Genomic DNA, 23,063 nt, shown 5'->3' with positions numbered 1-23,063 from the left:
ACTTGTTAGCAATTTTCTGCGGCATGCCCGGTTTACCTCTTGACTCCACTTGAATAGTAAAAAGTTGGCATTTTCTTTTTCCCTCTCGAACTTCCATTGCTTATGTATTCCCTTTGAATGATTTCTTCGTTTTGATCATCTAAGGAACTAGGGTTTAAGAAACACGAAACTGTTTTGAAAATTCAGTTAATGTTTATTATTATTATTGCCATTTTATGCATTTTATCGCTACCAAAACTTCTAATTTTTTGGCTAAACTCATATCATTAGTTTTCGCATCCACAAGTTATCAGTATTACTGGAGTAAATGATCAAGCCATTGTACAAACGAACGGCACCAAGCAATAAATTTTCATTTTATTTTATTCACATTTTAATTCCATGTTTAAGTAATAGAATGTTGCAATCTTTCTATCTGGACAATAAAGTTAAATCTTCAACACGCAAACTGTTTTAAAAATTATTACGGTATTTTGAAACATTATTTTAAAATTATTTTAAATCAGTCTGGAGTAAAAAATACATAAAAAATGGTGGTCCCAAATCAAATAACCACATTTTGTATTCCTATTTTCAAATATCAAACGGAAATTGAGACAAAATTCTTTACACAGAAGAAAGTTTTTAATCTCAGTATCTAATCTCTTCAAAATAAAAAATAATGGGAGAAAAATAGAAATGGCTGAGAAATTTTATGGAAATAATTTGGTTCCCCAAATCTATTCCTTACAATGGAATATTCCATTATCCGTTATGCCATCATATGAAGCTGACTGTACTTGAATAGTAATATTATTTGAATATCAAAAAAGTAAATAAATAAAGCTTGTATAAAAGTTTGTTTTTACTAAAAAAGAAGGAAAAAAAACTTGCCATAGTAAAATTACTATTTTGAGGTTTCCTGAAACTTACGTAGATAATCTGGAACACGGTAAGAGATTTTCAAAAAACTGTGATGGTAAGAACTTAACCAAGATAAGACATGCAGGATGTTCTTTAGCTGTATAAAAATACAGAAGTCTTTATCTTATCTAGTCTTCGAAAATACAATAATATTAAAACCTTTTGTTAGCTTTTACAGAACAAGCACATTTTTAAGGGGAGAGAGGTACAGAGAAAAAAAAATGAAAGTAAATTTAACTTATCTCGTTGCAGATAACCATTTTGGACGAAAGACACATTACATACATATATATTAATAAAAGAAAAAGTATAAATATGACCTGCGTTTATAGATTCAAGATTTGATGAGTTATGTGCTCATTATTTTCAAGATGTTAATATGAACATTACCTACAACTGGTTGAATGAATTACCTAGTAATAAATCCATGAATTGCTACAAATATTTATGAGGTAGGAAAAAATTGATCTAAAAAGGATATCTCGTTCTTATACTAATTCTGCATATTATTTATAACGGTAGTATGTTTAAATTTATCGAGAATTAAAAATTATCAGTTAACATTTTTTATTGTTCAAAGGGATCAAAATATTTTTCTTATTTTTGATTAATTTCTGGCGACCAGCTGATCCACCTCTTCTCAAGAACAGAATTTTAAGTATCTCGAGATTTAAAATCGCGCAGTCAAAAATCAAACCAACATAACTATATATAAATATATACTCATATTACACAGAGTGAAAGGTGTTTTAATTTTCAGTTCATATGTGTTCACACCTTCAGATCTTGGATGTTTTTTTTTATTTTGTGTGTGTGTAACTTGACAAAAATGGTATCGTGAAGTTTTTATAATAGGATTTGTTATTCAGTGAAACACATGCTGACATTTTAAATAAAAAAAAACTGTTAATTGTTTCAAAGGTATTTTTGAAGAATGCCAAAACAAATAAATAACTTTGCAAAAATCAGACGGTGTACATATTTGTTATTATTGTTTAGCGTTGTGTTAGTAATTAAAATGTTCCTTCGCAAGCCTATGAGTTTTATTAGTAAGCCTTTTTCAACGAAACGAGCTTTATAGTATTATAAATTTCTTTCAAGTAAATGAATACCCAAACCTAAAACAGTAAATAATACAATTTAAATAAAAAAAATAATAAATTAAAAATAATAATATTTTAGTTTTATGGTGCTGTTGAAGAATTTGCTGTTTTCATTCACGGAAGATAATCCTTCTCAAGTATGCAATAGTAAATAGATAAGCGAGGAAAAAATAATATTTAAATCAAGTTTAGAAAAATAGATGGTTCAGAAACAAAACCTGAAAAATTTTAAAAGTTATGTTTTATATCATTAGACTACAAAATATAAAACATAACTTTAAAAAATATATATCTGATTTACAATATCTTTCATCGAAAATATACGAATTCGGCTACAAAAGATTCTGAAACACGACAAAGTTTAGAAGCCTGTGAAATGCGAACTAATCCAATAAACATAAGAGAACATATTTAGACTAGAAGCTAAAACACTGATTATAGAAGAGAGAAAAAGAAAAAAATAACTATTTTTACATCACGCTTCTATCAGAGAACTTAAGTATAGGATATTTGAAATTAAAATTTCAAAATAAGCGACTTTATAATTGTATAATAAAAAGTAAATTATATCAAGATTAAAAAAAACATTTAAATATTTTTAAAAAAAATCACTCAAATTCTGTTTATTTTTTCTACATTTTTATGTAATTTTAAATGACAGAATCCAAAATTTGAACCCAATAACTGCGAAGTAAAAAAACTTCCAAAATGCTGTATTTTCAAATTTTTATTTCTCAAGAGCTATTCAACAAATTTCATTTAAATTTTGATTTTGTCTTTTAAAATTACGCAGTTTAAAGTTATATACAAGTGAGTGCATTTTATTATGTAAAATCTTTCGTCCGTTATTAAAGTAATTAATTGTTAATCATAAAAAAAAAAGCTTTTTACTCAGATTTTTACACCCGTGTACAAAATTTTTTCGGAATAAATAGCCCCTGTGATATAAGGGAAATATTCAAAAAGGGAAAGTAATTTCAAGATGTCCACATTTTCACCTGCTCTTCTACCTAAACAATTGGGAGTAGGGTTCATATTATTCAGAATGCGGATGCTCCCCTTTATTATCCCCCATGATTAGAAGTTCGCCGAAAATAATGCATACGTTTATTCAGTGAAACTGTGTTTATGTGCCCGAATGCGTAACTTAAAATAACATAATAATAAATTAGCTATTCTACTAACACTATAAAAATTAGTTTTTTTTTTAAGTTTAGTCACATAATACATTAAAGATTGTATATTTTAGAATATAAAATCCACATAAAAAAACGTTATTAAGGAATAATGCTTTTTCATTTTGCGCACAGTGCAATTAAAGCCACTTAATTCCCGATAGAGAACCAGCTAGCTTATTGCAAAATTGAACTTTTCACGTTTGATAGGGTCTAAAACAAAAATCAATTAAATATTAACAGCTAATAAAGACATAACTTTTAGAGAAATTTAAAAGTTAGTCCAAACTTTACTATTTTCATAAATACAATTGTGTGCCGTATTTTTTTGTACTTTTATATTACATTTTTCAAAGCCTTTCTATTTTAGAATTTTCCGTCAGAAAGCTTAAGCGTACAAGTCGCTGTAATCAAAATGTAAGAAAAAATTAAGTTAAATGAGGGTTTTTTTTTTTTTGGTTTTTTTTTTAAACGAAGTAATGAACTAAAAGACTATCATTATGAGGGCAAGAACTTAACTGCTACATCTCTGAATGATGTTCCGTCATAAACTGTCGTTAATTAAAACAATTGAGGTTAAATGAGGTTCCATCAAAGTTTAGACGTCAATACAGAGTTTTCTGTTTAAAAAATGTCTTAGATTTCATAAAATTCCTTTTTTTTTATTTTCTAGTAAAATTTTTATAATATTCTATTGTATCCCAAGTAATAGAAGACATCTCATACAAGAGGAGGCTTCTCAACTTCAGGCTAAACACTTAAGAAATAAAATTTTAAAAAATTAATACGTAGCTGCGAAAACTAAAAAAGAGGATTTCATAGTTTTGATGTGCATTTATATTTTTTAAATAGTATGGTTTAATATGTTTCTAAACTTGAAAAATATTCCAAGTGAGACAGTACACCAACTTAATAAATTAAATCTAATAGCAGAAATTAAAATATAACAATGCTAATTTTAAAAAAAAGATCAAGAACAAAATGATGACCATTTCTCACTTTAATTTACCCCTCTGAAAGTTAGTCTTCGTTAGATAAAAATAAATCTAAGGACATCGAGGTACTCAGGTGACCTTTCACCGGTTCTTAAACTTCTTTCTTTTTTAATATTGTCATTTTTTTTTATTTACTTATCAGACTTAGTTTGCAACACCATTTGATCAGCTCACCTAAGTAGGTGGTGCTATTTACGTTTGCCAAAGTGTAGCGAATTATGCTATTAAACTCCTATTTTATCCTATCATTTAAGTTTAGGTAGACAAATTCAAGAAATCAAAACTTACTCATAAAACTTAGCTTCTAAGTAATACTTGTTTGTACAATGAAAAAGTTCGTTCAAATTATACTATTATTATTTACGGAAATGGCACTATTACAATTATTGAAGCTCGTTTTTAGTTTTATCTAGTTTACATAGCTTTAGTTTTATATAATATTTTGTATTTTAGTCAGTATGAAATGCTTGTTTTAAATACTTAACATAATGAACAAAAGGTAAATAAAATTTAAAGCATTAATCATAATTTTAAATCAAATATTCTTAGTTAACAGAATTAATAAATATATTTTTATTAATGCATTTGGAAAGAAAGACGTCTTATTATTCATAATTCATAACATTTTTCTACATTTTCTCCCTGAAATATATTTCTAAAGGACTGTATAATTTTTAAAATTTTAGGACATTTCTGTAAAATAACAATATTTCCACAAAACATTTTTTTAAAAAAAAACTTTTCTAATTTAAACCAACTCTGCAATTTTATTTATTTAATTTTAAAATTATAATAAATTTGAACCTAGAAAATAAACCCTACACTTTAAATTCTAACAGGAAATCAGTTGTAATAAGACTCGAGCTGAAATCAGAACCTCGAGAAAGAAAAGAATGTTCAAAGGTGTTGCAAAATTCACCTTAACCCTTTACACCTTTCAGTGTTATTTATTTTCTCTTTCTCTCTCTCGATCTCTTTGCTAGCTAGAATGCAAGCAATATTTGTTATCTGCTAGCATGCAAACAATTTTTGGTAAAACAAAATGGTTTGTTAAAAAAAATAGTAAGGCAGCCAGAACATAACATTACATCAAAAACAGAGAGCATAAATCCTATTGCGTAATATTACGTCAACAACAGGTAACGGCTTAAAATAATAATAATAATAATTACGTTGAACCGTGGTGGCTCAGGGGATAGTGCGTTCGCCTTCCAATGAAGTGCACCGGGTTCGAATCCCAGCGATGGCCGGTAGATGCGAATTCCTTACCCGACTCGCACCGACCACAGTGCTGACATAAAAATATCCTCAGTAGTAGACGGATCATGAGTTAGAGTCCCTTTGGTGTCAGGCAGACAGTGGAAGGTCTTCGTAGTTTTCCTTCCATATACCGCAAATGCTGGTTAGTTCCATCGAAAAGTCCTCCATGAAAGCAAATTTCTCCCAATACTTGATCCAGGAGTTCCCTTGCTTTTAGTATTGGGTACAAAAGTACAAGGCTACGGAGTTGAACATTAGTAGTCGTAAACCCTAAATGGGGTCGGTTGTTCAAAGACGTTTATAAAATAATAATTACGTTATTAAAAAGACAATTTTATCCTAAGATGATACAATAAAATAATTATTTTCTTCACGAAAATTAAAAAAAATTTTATTATGGTATGTATCAAATCGATCTTTTTAGTATGAATTTATGCGTCATAATTATGAAACCCGTTAGCTCTACAAACCTATTTTATTCACGTTGAAATGTTGAATCAAATTTTGTCCTATTTAATTATTATATTATTTTTGAGAAATACTTAATTTTCACTTGAAGAAAAACTTTGAATAATGCTTAATTGAAAAATACTTATTTGAAATTGAGAAATACTTAATTTTCACTTGAAGAAAAACTTTGAATAATACTTAATTGAAAAATACTTAATTGATACTTATTTGAAATTGAGAAATACTTAATTATCCATTTCGCATATCCCAGGAAAAAAATGGCTGTCTTACTTATCCTCAATTAAAGGTATTCTTATTTTTAGGGCATTGAATCAACATGTGTGTTACATGAAGGGGGGGGAGTGAAATAAATATTGCCATAAAAACGTAAGTTACAAAAAAAAATGTAGCAACATAATATTGTTTAAAATAATACAAAAGGGTAAAAGTCGAACTGATTTCGCACCTCTCTAAACTAGAAACTTCGTTTATTAAACAAGCAATATACTATAAACCCACACTCTCAAAAACCCTAATTGCATAAAAAAAAAAAAAAAAAAAAAANAAATAAAATAAAAATCCTAAATGACAAACGTCAGGGTCAACTTCGCGAGATATCATTAGAGTTGGAAAATGTCAATATATTTCTATATCTATGAAAGACGAGAGAGGAAAGGTTGCGTTGACAACTCTCTTAAACAGAAAACATCCCATCCAAAAACCAATCATCAACACTCCGATCCGTAGTTCCCCCTTTTTCAGAAAGCGAGAAGGACAGAACACGCACACTTCACCTTTGATATTTACGGGTTCCCGCGCCTGCGCCCGAATTCGTGTTCCCGGGATCCCAAACTCTCAGTGTCCCAGAGGAACGTATCCTACCAGATGCTCCGTTCAAAGTGCAAGTTTTTAAAATAGATCGTAATTTAAAAAAAGGCATTAATTTTTTTATTTTCTTAAAAAGCCTGGATCGCTAATTTTATTCAGGAAAAGAAAATTGTAAATGGGCGACCACTTAAGCTCTTTTACCGCAGAAAATTAAGAAAACTCTCACAAGAAGAAAAAAATTATAATTCTTCGGTAATTAATCGAAACATTTTTTCGACAAATAAAAAGGACTTAAATATTTTCAAATTAAGAAAGTTTTACAATTTTTTAGCTATTAATGTTTTATTTGCAATTATTAATATTTGTGGTCTGTAACCTCTTTAAAAGCGTATTTTTTAAAGTTTTTTCCCTAATACATTTTTTAATTGTTTTTTATTGCAATTTTGCAGCTAAATTACGAACTTTGAAAATGTTAACGCCTCGTGATTTCGGGAAATTAATGATATTTTCTTAATTACCTCCTTCCCAAAATTTGTGATTTCTCTATCAGTTGCTAATGTCAATTTTGATCTAACAGCAAAAACTGAACAAAGTTTTTTCCTTAATCGAAAGAGTGAAAATGCGAAAAACGTGAATTCTATTTAATACATTTTTTTCCACCTCTTTTCATCACCATTCAAAAGAGTAGGCTTAAGATAAATAATTAGAAAACTGTAAATTAATATAAATGCTTTGTTTCATTTTACTATAAATAAATTGGTATAATAAGCATTTTTAATCAGTTGAATAATTTCGGATGAGAATGCGAACCATCGGGCCATATCCACCCACTGTGGTTTTGTCGTTGTCCGGGTAAGCGCAAAATTTTGGCTAATTTTTTAAAAATAGTAAACATTAATTTAAAAAAATAACTTTTCTGTTTCAAAAATTTTATTTCTTCTAACGACTCATGTTAAATGATTAATTTTGAGGGGGGAAAAAACATATTATTTACATCTATGATTGTCTGAGTATAAATTTTTTGACATAGAGCCTTAATCAGACACTAGTTACCATAAATTAAGAAAAAATCACAAAAATGATCATATCTCAAAAAGTTACGCATTTAAATTAATGAAACTGGCACTCATTATAGTGCACATAATAATGTATAAAATAAAATAAAAAATATTAACTAGACAAATATGGAGTTACAGAAATTAGCATATGTATGAAATGAATAAGTCAGATGTGTCAGTTTGGAATCGAAAAAATATTTTCAGTGTGTTCAGTTCCTGCCTGTAGTCTTCCAGTAGATCTGTATCGATATTCTTCGAACAAATGATGCCTCATGATCGGTCATTGTTACAAATTATCTATCTTAAATTTCTAATTTCTGAAACATGGCGAATTCATGCTCATAGCAGATGACGTCATTTCATTGCATAGCCACTAATTAACATGTTGCAGTTTTACTTAGCAACTTTTATTTGACTATACATTCAAATTCAATGAGATTGGCTTATTTTTGGGAGAGATATCGTTCATTTCGTAATAGTTCCTTAATTTATGATAACCAGTGTAGACATGTTCAAATGTGTTGTAAACTAAATCTGACGAGGGGAAGGACGGTAATAAGCAGAAAATGTAGTTTAGTTATCTTATTTTGGATTGTTAGTCCGTTGCAGTGACTAATATTTTTCTACCTGGGGACCGTGGGACAAATCACATGGAAGTTTTAAAATTAAAAGTAATGTGCATTAGATCTGCAACATACACACTAAGTAACAAACACATTTTATCAAACTCAAAACAGAAATATCTATTTTAAAAAGATTACAAGAAGAAGTTATTGTTGTAGTACTAATTAAACTTAGTCACGTAATCTTTATAATTAATGGAATGATTCAGTTTATTTTTCATTTGACTATACGTGGTTCCATGCAAGAAACAGATTAAAGCAAATTGTTAATAAGTGATATAACAGACGATTCCTGTATTTGATTTTTCACGCCATCATAGGTGAAAAACCTTTTTCACTAAGATATCACAAAAGGAATTAATAATTTTAAGGCTTTTGAGGCCAAACCTTATTCACTACATTCACTTCGACGAGCAAGCTAAAAGTTGTTTAACCCTTTTAGAATTATCATCACAAAAACGGCATCGTGCAACTCCCCCTTCACGACCCACGGTATCACGTTTAAAACGAGTCTTTCTGATTCTAGCGGCCTAAGATCTCAACATGGTACCTCGTATTACATTTCGTGTTAGCTCTTTAGTACGTATCTCGGTGCATGCGGGCCTAGGGAAGCGCTTTTTTCTCATTCTGCTGGTGATGAAGGGGTTAAAGCACGATGCGTAAATTTATATTAAATTTAATTAGAGCAAATAAATGTTGGTCCTTAAACATTATTTTTTATTTCCTTTAATTTCAATTATTGAATTTTTTTTTTTTATTTCGCATTTTTTATTTTACATTTCTTTGCTCACTTATTAAGGTATCGCATGACCAAAAAGGTTAAAAAACACTGACTTAAGTAGTGCAGAACCAGTGAAAGGAAATATCAATGAAGGCGATAGAAATGAATTAGAAGAATGCATTTCTATGTCTTTATTTTTCGCTAATTGGCTTTACAAGATTTCAGGATGTAGATTAACAAGTTCAATAATTTTAACTCAGTAAACTAACCTATAAATTCGTTTGCGACCGAATTTAAAAAGCTAAATAAATTTTTTTGAAAGGTAAAATGAAATAACAAGACACTATTTGATAGAAAGAAGAAAAAAAACTTCGGGTATTTAATTATACTATTGATGATAAATGCAATTAAATAAAAATTATTATTTTAAAACAAATACAAAAAATAATTTTTTTTTTTAATTTATTTTAAATGAAATGACAACAACGAAAGAAGCAGCTGTTTTGTTTTAGCCTAAATTTATTTTTGAACCAGCTTTTTCGTGAGAAACCTGAATTATGTAGCTGGCTTAGCATAACCGTGACTAAATTGACAGCTGAAACATTCGAGATTTCACATATGGGAGGTGAATAAATAATTGCAGATATAAACTCTGTTTAGTAAATATGCTGTGAGTAATGTGCTCATAAATTAACGAACTGACTTTAAAGTCTTCGAAAGCGGTATGGCGTGAAAAGAGACGAATGGGAATGAATAGTAAACCATATAAGAAAAAAGTATTTTCAGTCTACACTGTTGAAGAGTTACAAGAATTTATGCCTGTCGATTCGGAAATACTTTTATATACTATTATGACTTAATTACTTACAAGCACTGTGAATACATAAACGACTAATTATTAAAATTTTGTTCAGTCACTCATCATCACTTTTTGACATGCAGTTCTCATCACTTTTTGACATGCTTTATTTGTGCAGATTTCATAGAAAATTCCAAGTTATTTTTCGGCAGTCACTTAACTTTGCTTTATATTGATATTTTAATACGTGATATTTTTAATACGATATTACTATGAATCTTGAAGTTGAATCACATTTAAAGAATCACTTTTTAACGTGATTTCATTGTGCCGATTTTATCGCTCTTTGAAATAATTATTTCTACGCTTTTCCTGTGATTTTGAAAAATCCCTTATTTTTATTACGATATTATAACGACACGATAGTTTCAAATCGCACATTTAAATAATCACTTTTTATGCACTTTATTTGTGCCAATTTCATCGTAAATCTACGTCATTCTTGATCCATTTTTTTTTTGGCAGTTAATGCTACGCATTCCTACGTGATTTTAAAATTCCGATATTTTTATTACGACATGCAAGTTTGATAAGCGCTTTCACGCCGATTTCACCTCCTAAATGTAATTTTTCAATTATTTTTAGACTTTTCCATGTGATTTTCACTATTCCGTTACTTTAACTACGAAGCTATTACTACATGCGAATAACTAATCTCGCATTTAAATTAATCGCTTTTTGATACAATTTATCTGTGCACATTTCATCGTAAATTCAAGTTACTCTTTCATCGTTTTTCAACAGTTAGAGCCATCCATTTGCAGAAATCGTTGCTTTTTTTTCCTTCTTTTTTTTTTAACCCGTTGGCAAAATGGGTGTTGTTTTGGGTTCAATGGCGTGCGTACCTTATTAGGACGTCATCACACTTTTCAACTGTGTTCAAGAGTAATAGTAAACAGCAAGCTTGCGTCGTCATTGCATGCGTTGCGATGGAGATCGCTGCTGTTTGATAATTTTTTTAGAATTCCTTTTGTCACTTTTAATTTTGTTATACTTGGTGAGTTTATTTTTGAGATATGGGACCAGAGAGATCCCATAAATAGTTCTTGATAATCAGAAATTCTAATCTACAATTCAAACTGGAAGGGGGGAAAAATAGATAACAACCATTTTGCCAATGGGTAACCTGTGATGTGATCGCCTTTCGGCGTTCACAATTTTTTTTTGGTTTGTTCTTTCAATAACTAATACAATTTGAACAATATACGTATGCATAGATTTTGAATAATATGTTCATCGACTTCTACAATATATGCTTTTTATATATATTTTACAGGAAAAGGCAGGCCTAAACAAAATTTTGTATGACATTACGTTTTAAATTCAACGCATTTTACATGCTCTAATGCTTGCTTTTAATCAAACTGCTATTCGGCAACTCTTTCCCCAATATTGCATGAGTGTTTTCACGCCCATAACTTTTCAGTGTAATGAACATTTCTGTCTCTTTCGCTCTAATGATAAGAAGACAATAACAAAAAATTTCTGTGATTTTTTTTTTTCTTTTTGTATATTAATATCAATTTAGGGCTTCAAAGCAAAAATTTGTCATTTAAAAAAAAAGCTCATTTTTAGTATGTTCTCACTAATTCTTTCAACTAATTGTTTGTTTTTTTCGCATTTATAACTACCGATTTCCATGCGTTTTGTAAAATCCCTATACATTTATTACTATATTACGACTCGTGAGTTATACATCACGTATTTAACTTATCACTTTGTGACGTGCTGCTTTTCTGCCGATTTCATCTGAATCTAAATGACTTTGTGGTTTTGATTTCTTTTTTCTAGAGGCTGTTTTTGTCAAGATTTTCTACGCTCTTGAAAATCCCGTATTTTACTATCATATTATTACTACGCACGAATTTCAAATTGCTCATTTAAATGATCAAATTTTTGACGCGCTTTCCTTGCCGATTTTATCTTAGTCCATATTATTTTTCGATAATTTTTTCGGCACTTCCTGCTGCGAATATTGCCGCATGGTTTTAAAAATTCCAATTTTTATTACAACATGAGAATTTTAAATCACGCATTTAAATAATTACATATTGCATATTGACCCGTTTTATTTTTGCTCATTTCAACATACATTTAAGCGGCCCTTTTTTTTTCTTCTTTTTTTTTTGTAATTGCGATGCTTTTCTATGCGGATTTGACAATCCCGTTATTTTAACCACGATGTTATTACGGCACGCGAGCTTCTAATCGCGCATTTAAATCATCGCTTTTTGATACAATTTATTTGTGCATAGTTCATTTTATCTCTCATCCATCATTTATCTATCATTATCTCTCGATATTTTTATTTTATATAATCTCGCTCTTCTTTGACGTTTTAAGTAAAAAAATAAAACGAATAAAATAGATAATAGAAAAAAGACTATGTTGTCATAATATCGCTAAAGTTTATCACAATTGTTTTTTTTTTAACTCATTTAACCAAACAAAAAGAATAGTTTGATTAGGAATTTCTATACAAATTTCATTTTCAAACTAAAATAATAGTGGTATTTGGCTTTCAAAACAATAGCACAGAAATTAAAAGTTCAGGAAATAATTAAATGCTTAAAAAAATTGGTAAACACCGCATTTTAAGTGAGAATCGATTTTTTAAATACATATATATTAATGTTCTCACGGATCAATCATTGAATATATTAGCATTCAAAAAATTTATTGTGATAGCTAAACTAGCAGAGAAAACTGTACTATTTACCAATTTCCGTCATAAATTATAAGTCGACTGACTCAAATATGTTGAGAGTATCACAAAAACAAACTTTTTTTTTAATGAAGAAATAAAAGAAAAAAAGTAATATTACTGAATTAAACTATTTATAACAATATAGGTAATATTTGCTCTCAAATACGCATCTATGCTTTATTCTTTATAATTTTTATTACAACAGAAATTGATGCTACTATAAATTTAAAAAAATTGATTAGTATAAAATCACACTTTTGGCAAAAACTGTTCGGAGAGGTTGTTAAATCGAAGGTGAGAGTTCTTTTCTTGTAAGAAAGCTGGAAAATTTTCATTGTTTGTTACAAATGTTCTCACTACAGAATCACCAATAGATTAAAAAAATAAAAATAAATAAAAAATAAAGAGATAAAAAAATATAAATAAAATATTGTTTGCATAAAGCCACACTTTTGACAAAAACTATTCTCAGTGGTTTTTAAATCGAAAGTTAAGAGTCCAACCTCTCTTTACAGAACATTACAAAAAAAGATGAGAAAAATATAAAATATAAACCACATTAAGTTGGAATAAAAAAAAATATTAAAAATGTTTTATGAATGAAATATTTATTCCATTGATAAACATATTTTATTAACAAATTTCTCTTCGCCTAATCATTATACCCCATTTGTTTATTTACTATAAAAAATATCAATATTTTTTGGGGAATGCAAAGATGAATGTGAAACAATCATATATGGGGTTCAGTAAGCGGGGCCTCCAAGTAATTATAGCTTATAATAGCTTTACCTAGAAAATTAATAAAAATCTCAATTTAAAATTCAATTTAAAAAATCAAATAATCAATTAATTAAAAAATAATAAATATTTAAAAAATCGATAATAATTTAAAAAATCAAAAAATAAGAGATAGATGCATAAAGCTATTATTTTAATGAGAACCCTTAAGAATCTTTATAAAAAATCTTTAAAATGGTCAAAGTAAAAGTTGTTAGATAGGTGTAACCCTTCCTTCAATTTTAAAGCTTCTTGAACAAATTTGTAAGAAAGTTCCTTTGCCATGCATAGTTTTTAAATTGAATACCAAGAAGAGAAGAAAAAAAACAGTGCAATTAAAGATAAAGTCAATTTAAGATAGAAAACTGAAGTTTTGCTGTTGTATAGAAAAGAAAGAAAAATTCTGTTCCTTATACCATAGTATATGTAAATGCCAAATTCCATTAGAACAAAAACTGTTACACTATAATAGCATCTCCCATGTAATTGCCACGGAAAAAACTGTAATTCAAATTTTAACAATTTAGTTTTAGTTTGCACAAAATAAAATAAAGTATAACAATGAATGAATGTTTATTATTTAATATCCTTTATTATTAAATGTAATAATATTAGTTATTTTCATTAGCAAGTCATTAAAAGACATTATAATAAATTAAATAAGAATAAATAACAGTTACAAAAATGGTATTGAAAACTGTAATTACAAGGTATGATGTCAATGCAATAATATTTATTTATATAAATGTAATAAAACAATTTATATTAATCAATCTTAATTAGTCTGCCACTGATAATATATAATGCCAAATTAGAAATCCTGTAGTAAATTCTGTGCTACACCTTCTGCGCTTAAACAAGAACTCTTAAAAAAAATTTCAGTATTTCATTCATGATAGGTATAGTTTAGTTCTGCATAGGGGCATAATCTTTCATACTTTTTTATAATTTAAAATAATCTGCCAGCTTTATATGACATAAATAAATTTTTGATAACTGCATAAAACTGTAGATATCATAATTGTTGTCTTCATATATAAAAATAAACAAAATGTTAGGACTAAAATTTCATTCTAAGGCATTTTAAATATTTATTTTTTTTCTTTCATCAAATTTGTAATCATATATAACAAGTATCATTAACAATCATGTTTACTTAATTTCAAGTAAAGATTTTTTTTTTTTTTATGCAGAGCAAAATCTTAGTAATTTAAATTTAACTGAAAACTTATAATTAATTACAATCCTAAAAGTGTCTGTAAACATACATATAAATATTTAAAAAAAACAACCATTAAAACACAAACTATACAAATTTTAATTAATAAGATATTTAGATACAACTTTTCCATAAAAGTGTTCAATAAATTTTAAACAGAAGATATAGAGTCATTTTAAAGTTGGGACAAACAAGCAACGACCCTGCATTTATAGGACTGTAGATGATCTCATACCAGTTATATTAAAAAAATTAATTCATAAATGAAAATTTCACAAACCGTGTTTTCTATTTCAAGCATTTCTAAGCCCACGTACAAGAAAAATATTAATCGAAATCAAAATTACAGAATTAAGAAATAAAATACATTTAAGCATTTTTAGTTGATTACTTAAGCGGGACCCTTAAACACGAAATTTAGCGATTCTACTTCATGGATCGCGAGCCTGATAAATCAATAATAATACTTCAGTAATAATAAAAATTTGAAAACAAAATTGTAGAATAAGAAAAACAAGTTAAGTTCTTCATTCCCAGGACAAGATATTTCCACTCGCTAGCTCTAGCAAGCAAATATTTAAAGCTGGCAAGTAAGTTTCATTTTTTGAAATGTTTAGTTTTAAATTGAACTTTATCCACTTGGATTATTGTACCTCAGCAAAACGGTGTACACAAGTGTTTTGATATCAAGCGACAGCATTTTTTTTCCCAATTACAACAAAAAATGCTGGTTCACCCGCCTTTTACCCCCCGAAACCATGACTATTAGAAATATTAAAACATTGAGACATACTTATTTTGCTTTAATATTACTATCGCTGTTTTGATTTTACATTTTTTGATTACTGTTTCTACATTATTTTATGGTTTCAGTCACCAAAATGTTCTTCATACTGCATTTGTTAAGATTTTAATTAATGTTCATGTATTCATGAATGTTAAACAGTGGTGAGTAAAAATTTTAGTCAAGCTTCTGCCTTTAAAACTGAAATTTCACGCCCAGCATTCTTAAGAAAGAAACTCCTAAATAAATAGTATGATTTATTTCATTAACGTTGGGGTAATCTATTGTTGACAGAGAGGTAATGATTATTGCAAACATTAAAAAGGGTCTTGTAAAATGCTTTGCAAGGAACATAAAGTCTAGCCACGGATCTGGCGAGATATGAATAAAAATAAATGAAAGAATTTTGCTCTCATGGATGCAAGTTTCTGACCCCCTTCAATTAAAAATAGTGAAAATAATGCCTTAAAACAACTTTAGAATTTTATTTTAATACTTTCGACAATAAGTGTATTCGGACAAAGAAAAATTTAGTAAAAAAAATTTTTAAATAATGTCCAGAACAGCTTATAACAATTTTTGTCATTTGTCATAAAAATACTATCATAGACCGAGTAGGTTCGCGGTACAACAGTTTTCCCTGCTGAAAATCAATTATATATAGAATACAGTACGTAAAAAAGTTACAATCACAATGAAATATTTGCAACTGTAACAACTAGTTAATTTTATTTAAAAGATTCGAAACTTAGAGATCTATTAAAAAACAGTGCACTTTAAGAACACTTTCAAAGCGCAATATATAATTAATCGTATTAAAACGTAGAGAAAATCTAAAAGAAAAAGAGCTTTCTAGCTAAAGTTAATAGACAAATGAAGAAAATGTTAAAATAAATAATCTCATTCATTATTTTTAAGATAAAGACTTCCTTTGAAACATCAAACAATAACAGTAAATAATTTAGCAAATATAAAAATTCGTTAAGCAGGCTTCAACTTACCAAAATCAACTCGCGAAAAATGTTTTTAATCCATTTTTCGATTTTAAATTCAAATTCAAATATTGATAAAAAAGAAATATCTGTTAGTCGTTTAATAACATTCCATTCGATACTCAAACCACCGTGTCAATCTTATCGTCTGCAATCACTGCATCAGAGAAGATTCGGTTTGGTTTGTTTATTTCTGACGTCACAATTTGAAATGAAGTGAATAGACTCAACTGATATTATTAATTTATTACAATATTTAGGAGCAATAGAATTAATTTTTTAAACATTGAAATTTTTAACAAAATTTGCTGCATTCAAAATCATTTTAACTTAAAATTTTATGAATTTAATATTTTTAAGAATTATGTTTATATCATTCAAAATGGCATTGCAAACAACTGTGAAAAAGAAAACAATGGCTATGGATCGCTGTTTGCGCTTTTGTTTTATAAATAGTATTTTTATTGTGTATATAACTGCTGCAAGTAAATTTGTCCTAACTTATGGTAATTATATATATAATAATTTAAATTTATCAGTAAGTTATAAATTTTTAAAGCGATCTTCAATGATAGTACACAACAATCCCTGCACATTTCTTAGGTCTATCTTTTTTGAAAAAAAATAATAGGACGAGAGAAAGAATATTTTAAATATTCGATTGCAATTTCCAAATAATTTGTTTCATCTATCTTAGTTTGTATGTATATCTGCATTAATAAAATAGTATTGATTATGGTTTTAATTAATTTGTAGTTGCACACTCTTAATTCACCGAATAAAACTTTTCTTTTTATGCTTGTCAAAGTGGCAAGGAATATTATTTAAACTGCTTAAAAGAAAATTTTACTAACGGAGCTCTCTAATACCTCATGCATCCAATTGTAATTAGAAATATTTTTAAATGTTTTATGATGAGATGAGGTACGTACTTTATTAACGTCGCACTAGAGCTGCACATGGGCCATTGGTGACAGTCTGGAAAACATCCCCTCACTGAGGATTATCCAGAGACATGCCATCGTAATTTTGATCCTCTGCAGAGGGGATAGCTCCTGCGCTTAAGTACCCCGATGACCTGCGCGTGAAGTTGAGCCCTTTACAATAGAACAATTTAACAAGGAAAGATACCGCGCACCCTCGGTCCCTACGCATGCTGATCAAAGTGGTTGCCCACCCAACCAGTGATACTTGACTTCGGTGTTCTACTGAGAACCGTGCCTTTAGGATCAGTCCACTGCGGGACTCATGATTGTGATGAAGCAAGTTGAAATATTGACAAGTTAGCAGCATTCTAACATAACATTTTCGCGTCTTTACCTGTGCCTAAAATGTCACCAAACTCATCAAGAGAGACATCAAAAGAAGCTTTTAAATTTTTTACCATTTAATGTAATGGATACTGGGTAATAATGTAAATGTCAATGGTTGTAAAATGGAATGGTACTTTCTCTTTGTCCTAACAATTATTTATATGAAAAAAAAGGGATTACTTTGTGTTATTAAATATTGCAAATAGAGTATAAATTTGTGCTCTTTTCTGGTAATGTGTTATGTATAAAAAGTGTGTTATGTATAACTTGTTGTGTTATGCATAACTTAATAAAAACTTGTGTTATGTATAAAAAGTTAACTTGAATAGAGTAAAAATTTTTGTCTTTACATGTTTAGTTTAATTTCTATGATTTAAAGCCTAGTGACTATTTTGGTTTGGGTATCAATAATGGAATTAAGACTTTAGTAATATATTGTGGTTATTCAAACCTATACCAACGTAACTTAGTAAATTATATTATTAACCTTGCAATTCATACAAGCTTTTTCCTTTCGTTAGCACATCTGAAAGTGTCTTCTCCTTTATCATCTGTCATTGAAGTTGATGTTGGATCTTCTGCATTTTTACCTTGTAAAGTTTCTGGAGAGCCCAAACCAGTGGTTTCATGGCTAAAAAATGGACATTTGCTGTCCTTCAATACAAGTCAGGATCATCCAGTTAAAAATCAAAGTGGATTAGCATTTTATTCTGTTCTTTCTATGGATACTGGGAACTATACATGTTTAGCAACTAATCTTTATGATTTAAAAGAAATAAATTTGCAACTGCATGTGAAAAGTTAGTAATATAACTTTTTTTCATTCTCATAATAGTTATGTTTTATTATTTAATATTATCTTCAAGTTTATTATATTTATTTCAATAAACTTATGTCTGAAATGTAAAATGTTAAAATGGAAGAAGAAAAAAATATTTTATTAATTTTTTACAGGCTTTGGGGAAAAATTTCTACATTTTACTGACTTTAATCTGCATTCTGAATAATATCAAATTATATGGTAAATTTATTTTAAAACTGTTATGACCTGTAAAAACCTTTGAGAAAAACTATATATGTTTGAAAACTACTATAGATTTCAACACAATTTAGTACTTCACTCGTAATTATTCGATCCTAATCATTTTTACGAATTTAACTATTTAAACTTTTTTCTTCTTTCACAACAGACTGCGTGAAAAATGAGTTTTATTGTATATGTTGGCCCGGTATTTGAGTGATGGAGTATCCATTCTTAGGAGAATATTTTGTTTCTTACTGTTTGAAACTTTTTCGCAAGCTATTTTTTTGTTTATTTTAGTTTTAGTAGTTCTCATAACTAAGAACAACCTAATAATATTGCTTTTAAAAATCTTTCAGAACAACTATATACACAGTCAAATTCGATAATCCGAACGTCAATTCGAATTCGTAGTTAGTTTGAAGTTTTTGTCGGTCCCTTGAAACTTGTTTATTCAGTTAATGCTACAAAATCCTAGTTATTTAGAAGTCCAACTTCTTTAATTCGAAGTTCTTACCCTTTCAAAAATGACAAAATTTAGTTTCAATGCAGTTATTTAAAAAGTGGCCGGGTTATATTCAGCTATTGTGGAAAACTCTTTAGGGAAGAGAAATTCTTTAGGGGGGGGGGAGATTATTCTTATCTATGTTCTAGGAAACAGCAAGGATAAAAAGGGAAGGGATGCAAACCACCCAAGTCTATTCTTGGATATGAGTGGTCTCCACCCTTTCTCTTGTAAGTGACACATCATACTCTCGCCAATGCGATAAATCGTAGATGACATGTAAGTGCTTAAAGGTGCTTATTTTTGATTTTCGTTTTTTAAAAGCCCTTATAGGTGCTTTTTTCATTGGGTGTTTTTAAAAAGTGCTTGATTTTCCCTTTTTTCAAAATGAGACTTTTCTTTTACCATGTTGATTTTTGCTATGAATTATGCAAAAAAATTCAGAATTTCATGAATATTGACAATTGTCAAATACAATGGCAAAAGTTCTTTTTTTACATGACGGTTAAAACAAGATAAAACTGTCAATTGTCAAAAACTTTCCTACCCTGCCTAATTATGATATTTTTTTAAAGTACTTAAAAATATTTTTAAGTGCTTAAAAGATGCTTATTTTTTGTTGAATAATTTGGCTATGCACCCTGATTGTGCTTTTAGTTTTTGTTGTGCAAGTTCAATGCAAGCATGTTGTTGTGTACGCCTGTGTCTCGTATAAAACCTTATCTTTCGATGAAAAATTTTTGTGATTCGTGAGGTAGAAAAGGGTGTAAAAAAGAAATGCATCATTGAAAAAGAGTATGGAATAACACTGATACTCTTTCGACCTAACATTCTTTTGACCTTTTTGAAAAATAAAGAAAACATTTTGAAATCTAATCGAAATTGCAAACGAGCTAGAGAACCAGATAATCTTGATGTGGAAGAGTGTGTCTTGAAGTGGTTTATGTCTTGATCATCCTTCTCAGTGGAACTAATGTTTGTGCAAAAGCAGAAGAATGCTCTGTCAGCTTAGGAAACAACAATTTAAGAGCAACAGAAGACGATGAAGATGAGGTAGAACAGAGGCCAACTTCTCGTGAGGTAGTCTTTCGTTTAGCGGAATATCGTCATTATGTAGAAGGACATTCTAACGTTAGTGAAGCAGTGTTTCAAGCTGTAGATATTCATGAATGATTTTGTAAACAAAATCAAATAAGCTCTTTAAAGTAATCTGAAATATCTCAAAATTATAAAAAGCTGTATTTATTTGATTTAAAATTAATAAACATACTTTTTTATCGCAAATTCTGTTGTGAATGATTATTTTAATGACAAATATAAAATTTTTTGAATAATTTGAAATTTTGCCGGCCCCTTGAACTTTGAATTATCGAAGTTTGAATAAATATATATATACATGCATTATAAATTTATTATTTTTTTGTACAGTTATTTCAATGGTACTTTACATAGAGGCCAGAGTGGTATATTGCCTTTTTTTTGTTATTTATCAACTAGTATTTTTAATTATTATGTAAATTGTTTCAAAGTAAAAGAACACTCTTTATATTCTATTATTTATATTAATTTGAAAGTTTGTCTTACTGTAATCTAAAGCCTTTTTAATTGATTGAACTTAATTTTTATAATTTTGAGTGATTTTTATAAGGAACTTTTATAATTGGAGTTATAAAAATTTTCTTTAAAGATTGATAATAGTCTCTTCAATTTATTGGACCATGCACCACTATTGATTTATTAATATTAAGAATATATAATTATTGTACCAAATTTTAAATATTACCATTCCTTACTCATTTCAATGTCAGAATGAAATTATTAATTTATGTGTTATAGTTCTGTCTTTCCTGTCTTTCTTTCTGAAAAGATATCTTTTTTAATAAAAATATATCTTACGATTCAAATTTTTTCAGATTAATAACTTCTTTATTTTTTGAACTATTATAGGAAAAGTAGTAATAAGTAATTTAAAATGTAGAATAATTGAAATCAATATATAATTATTCAGAATGACACATTACCTATTTTGTGTGTGTCAAGGTACCTAATTCTGACCCTTAAACTCTTTAAGCAACTTACCATATTACGCATTATTTTATAAATGAATAGCTACTTTTTTGTTCAATGTTTTCAACATTAAAATTTTTTTTTTTAAATTATTTATTAGCTCCTCCTGGGAAATTAAGAAATGTGAGTATACATCCTTCAACAGTTGTTGCTACGGTGCGTTGGCACGTAGAGGAGGATGGAGGCTATCCAATCACCAATTTCACTCTGATTTACCGCCCTCTAAAAGCTAATCCCTCTGAATCTTGGCATACTCCTCAACCAGTTCATGTTAGTCCAACTATTGTAAGTATTTTTTTTTTTAATTTTATTGTTTTTAAGCATTTTTATTGGTTGTGACATACTGTTTTACATTTTCTCTATATTACATACAAACCCAATGGTTTAACACAGCGTTCCAATGTTGTCCATGAATTTTTATTGGTTGAAAAATCACATGGTAGAATCCAGCTTTCTCACATTGATTTTCTTATTATTTTTGTTGTCATCAGCATAAAATTCTTAAAGGACGTAAAGTATTGTTAAAAATTCTAAAAGCCATTGCAATTTATGCAATAAGGAAGTAAGTTGCAGCCTTTTTCATTTTTCAGAAAAAATACATACTTGGGAATAAATGTTACTATTACTGTGAATGTTTATCGGTTGGATGAAAAAAAATTTATATTTATCACATCTTTATGTCAAAACAAGAGTAGTTTCATAATTATGGAAAAGCATTTATATGGGTTACTCTCTGGAGGGAAGCATCAGCTGTAATTTAAAATATATATACAGTATACTGTCGATATCTCAAAAACCTTTTTATGTCAAAAAAATATTTTTTCCCCTGGCATTATATATCCACCTAATGTTAATTTAACTTCCTATGTCGAAGAGTTTCTTCTTAAAACCTTGTTATGTCGAATTTTTTTCAAAATAAAAAAGCAATTTCTTAAGAAAAATCACAATTCAAGTTTATTGTAATAAAATTCTTTTCTGTTTAATACTTAAATATTTTTGTCTTACTTTTAAAAATTAAGTTATAATTATTGTATTTAGACTCATAGTCAACTATCATTACACACACATTTATTAGTAGTTATTCTTATGTTTCATGACTCTGCTTTTTAGAGCAATATTTTAAAATATATTTTTCTACTTTTCAGAACATATTTAGTTCTGCACTTGTTATCTTGAAAACTCACTATCTCGAAATTTTTTTAGTGCCCCTTCAACTTTGAACTATCAAGAGTATACTGTATATACACCGAAGAGCCATTACATTATGACCACCCTCCATCTATGACAATGGCCTCTCCCAGGTTTTCATGGTTTCTCGCCCAAGAACAATGTTTTCGTGGGGCATATTAGGACCCATAATCCTCATAGAACAACATAGTTGCTGACAAGGTTCACCCATTCATGGCAACAGTTTTTCCTGCGGGGGATGGTGTTTACTAACAGGATAATGCACCATGTCTTAAGGGTCGAGTCGTCGTGGATTAGTTCGAGGAACGTTCCAGTGACTTTCAAGTCATGTCTTGGACCCCAAATTCACCTGACCTTAATCCAATAGAGCATTTGTGGTCCTACTTGGAAAACCAAATTCGTGCTGCCACGCTACCCCCTCGCAATGTGAGGGAATTGCAAGACCAGTTGGTGAGCGCTTGGTACCAGATACCTCAGACTACCTATCAGCACCTTGTGGAATCAATGCCACG

General features: G+C 28.8%; 1 protein-coding gene across 1 annotated transcript in view; it reads left to right on the top strand.

The window, feature by feature from the left end:
- Positions 1-16,824: 16,824 nt before the first annotated feature.
- The window catches only part of LOC107437990 (cell adhesion molecule DSCAM), a gene marked incomplete in the record, with an annotated part of 13,084 nt that continues 6,845 nt past the window's right edge, over positions 16,825-23,063 (top strand). The window contains 3 exon segments of the mRNA XM_016050142.4: positions 16,825-16,963; positions 18,292-18,570; positions 21,464-21,648. Coding sequence (XP_015905628.4) covers positions 16,840-16,963; positions 18,292-18,570; positions 21,464-21,648 — 588 coding nt within the window.

Source organism: Parasteatoda tepidariorum, chromosome 4 (genome assembly GCF_043381705.1).
Source record: "Parasteatoda tepidariorum isolate YZ-2023 chromosome 4, CAS_Ptep_4.0, whole genome shotgun sequence".
Taxonomy (NCBI): domain Eukaryota; kingdom Metazoa; phylum Arthropoda; class Arachnida; order Araneae; family Theridiidae; genus Parasteatoda; species Parasteatoda tepidariorum.
The sequence above is the reverse complement of the archived record's forward strand: the minus strand, read 5'-3'. Positions and strand labels throughout refer to the sequence as shown.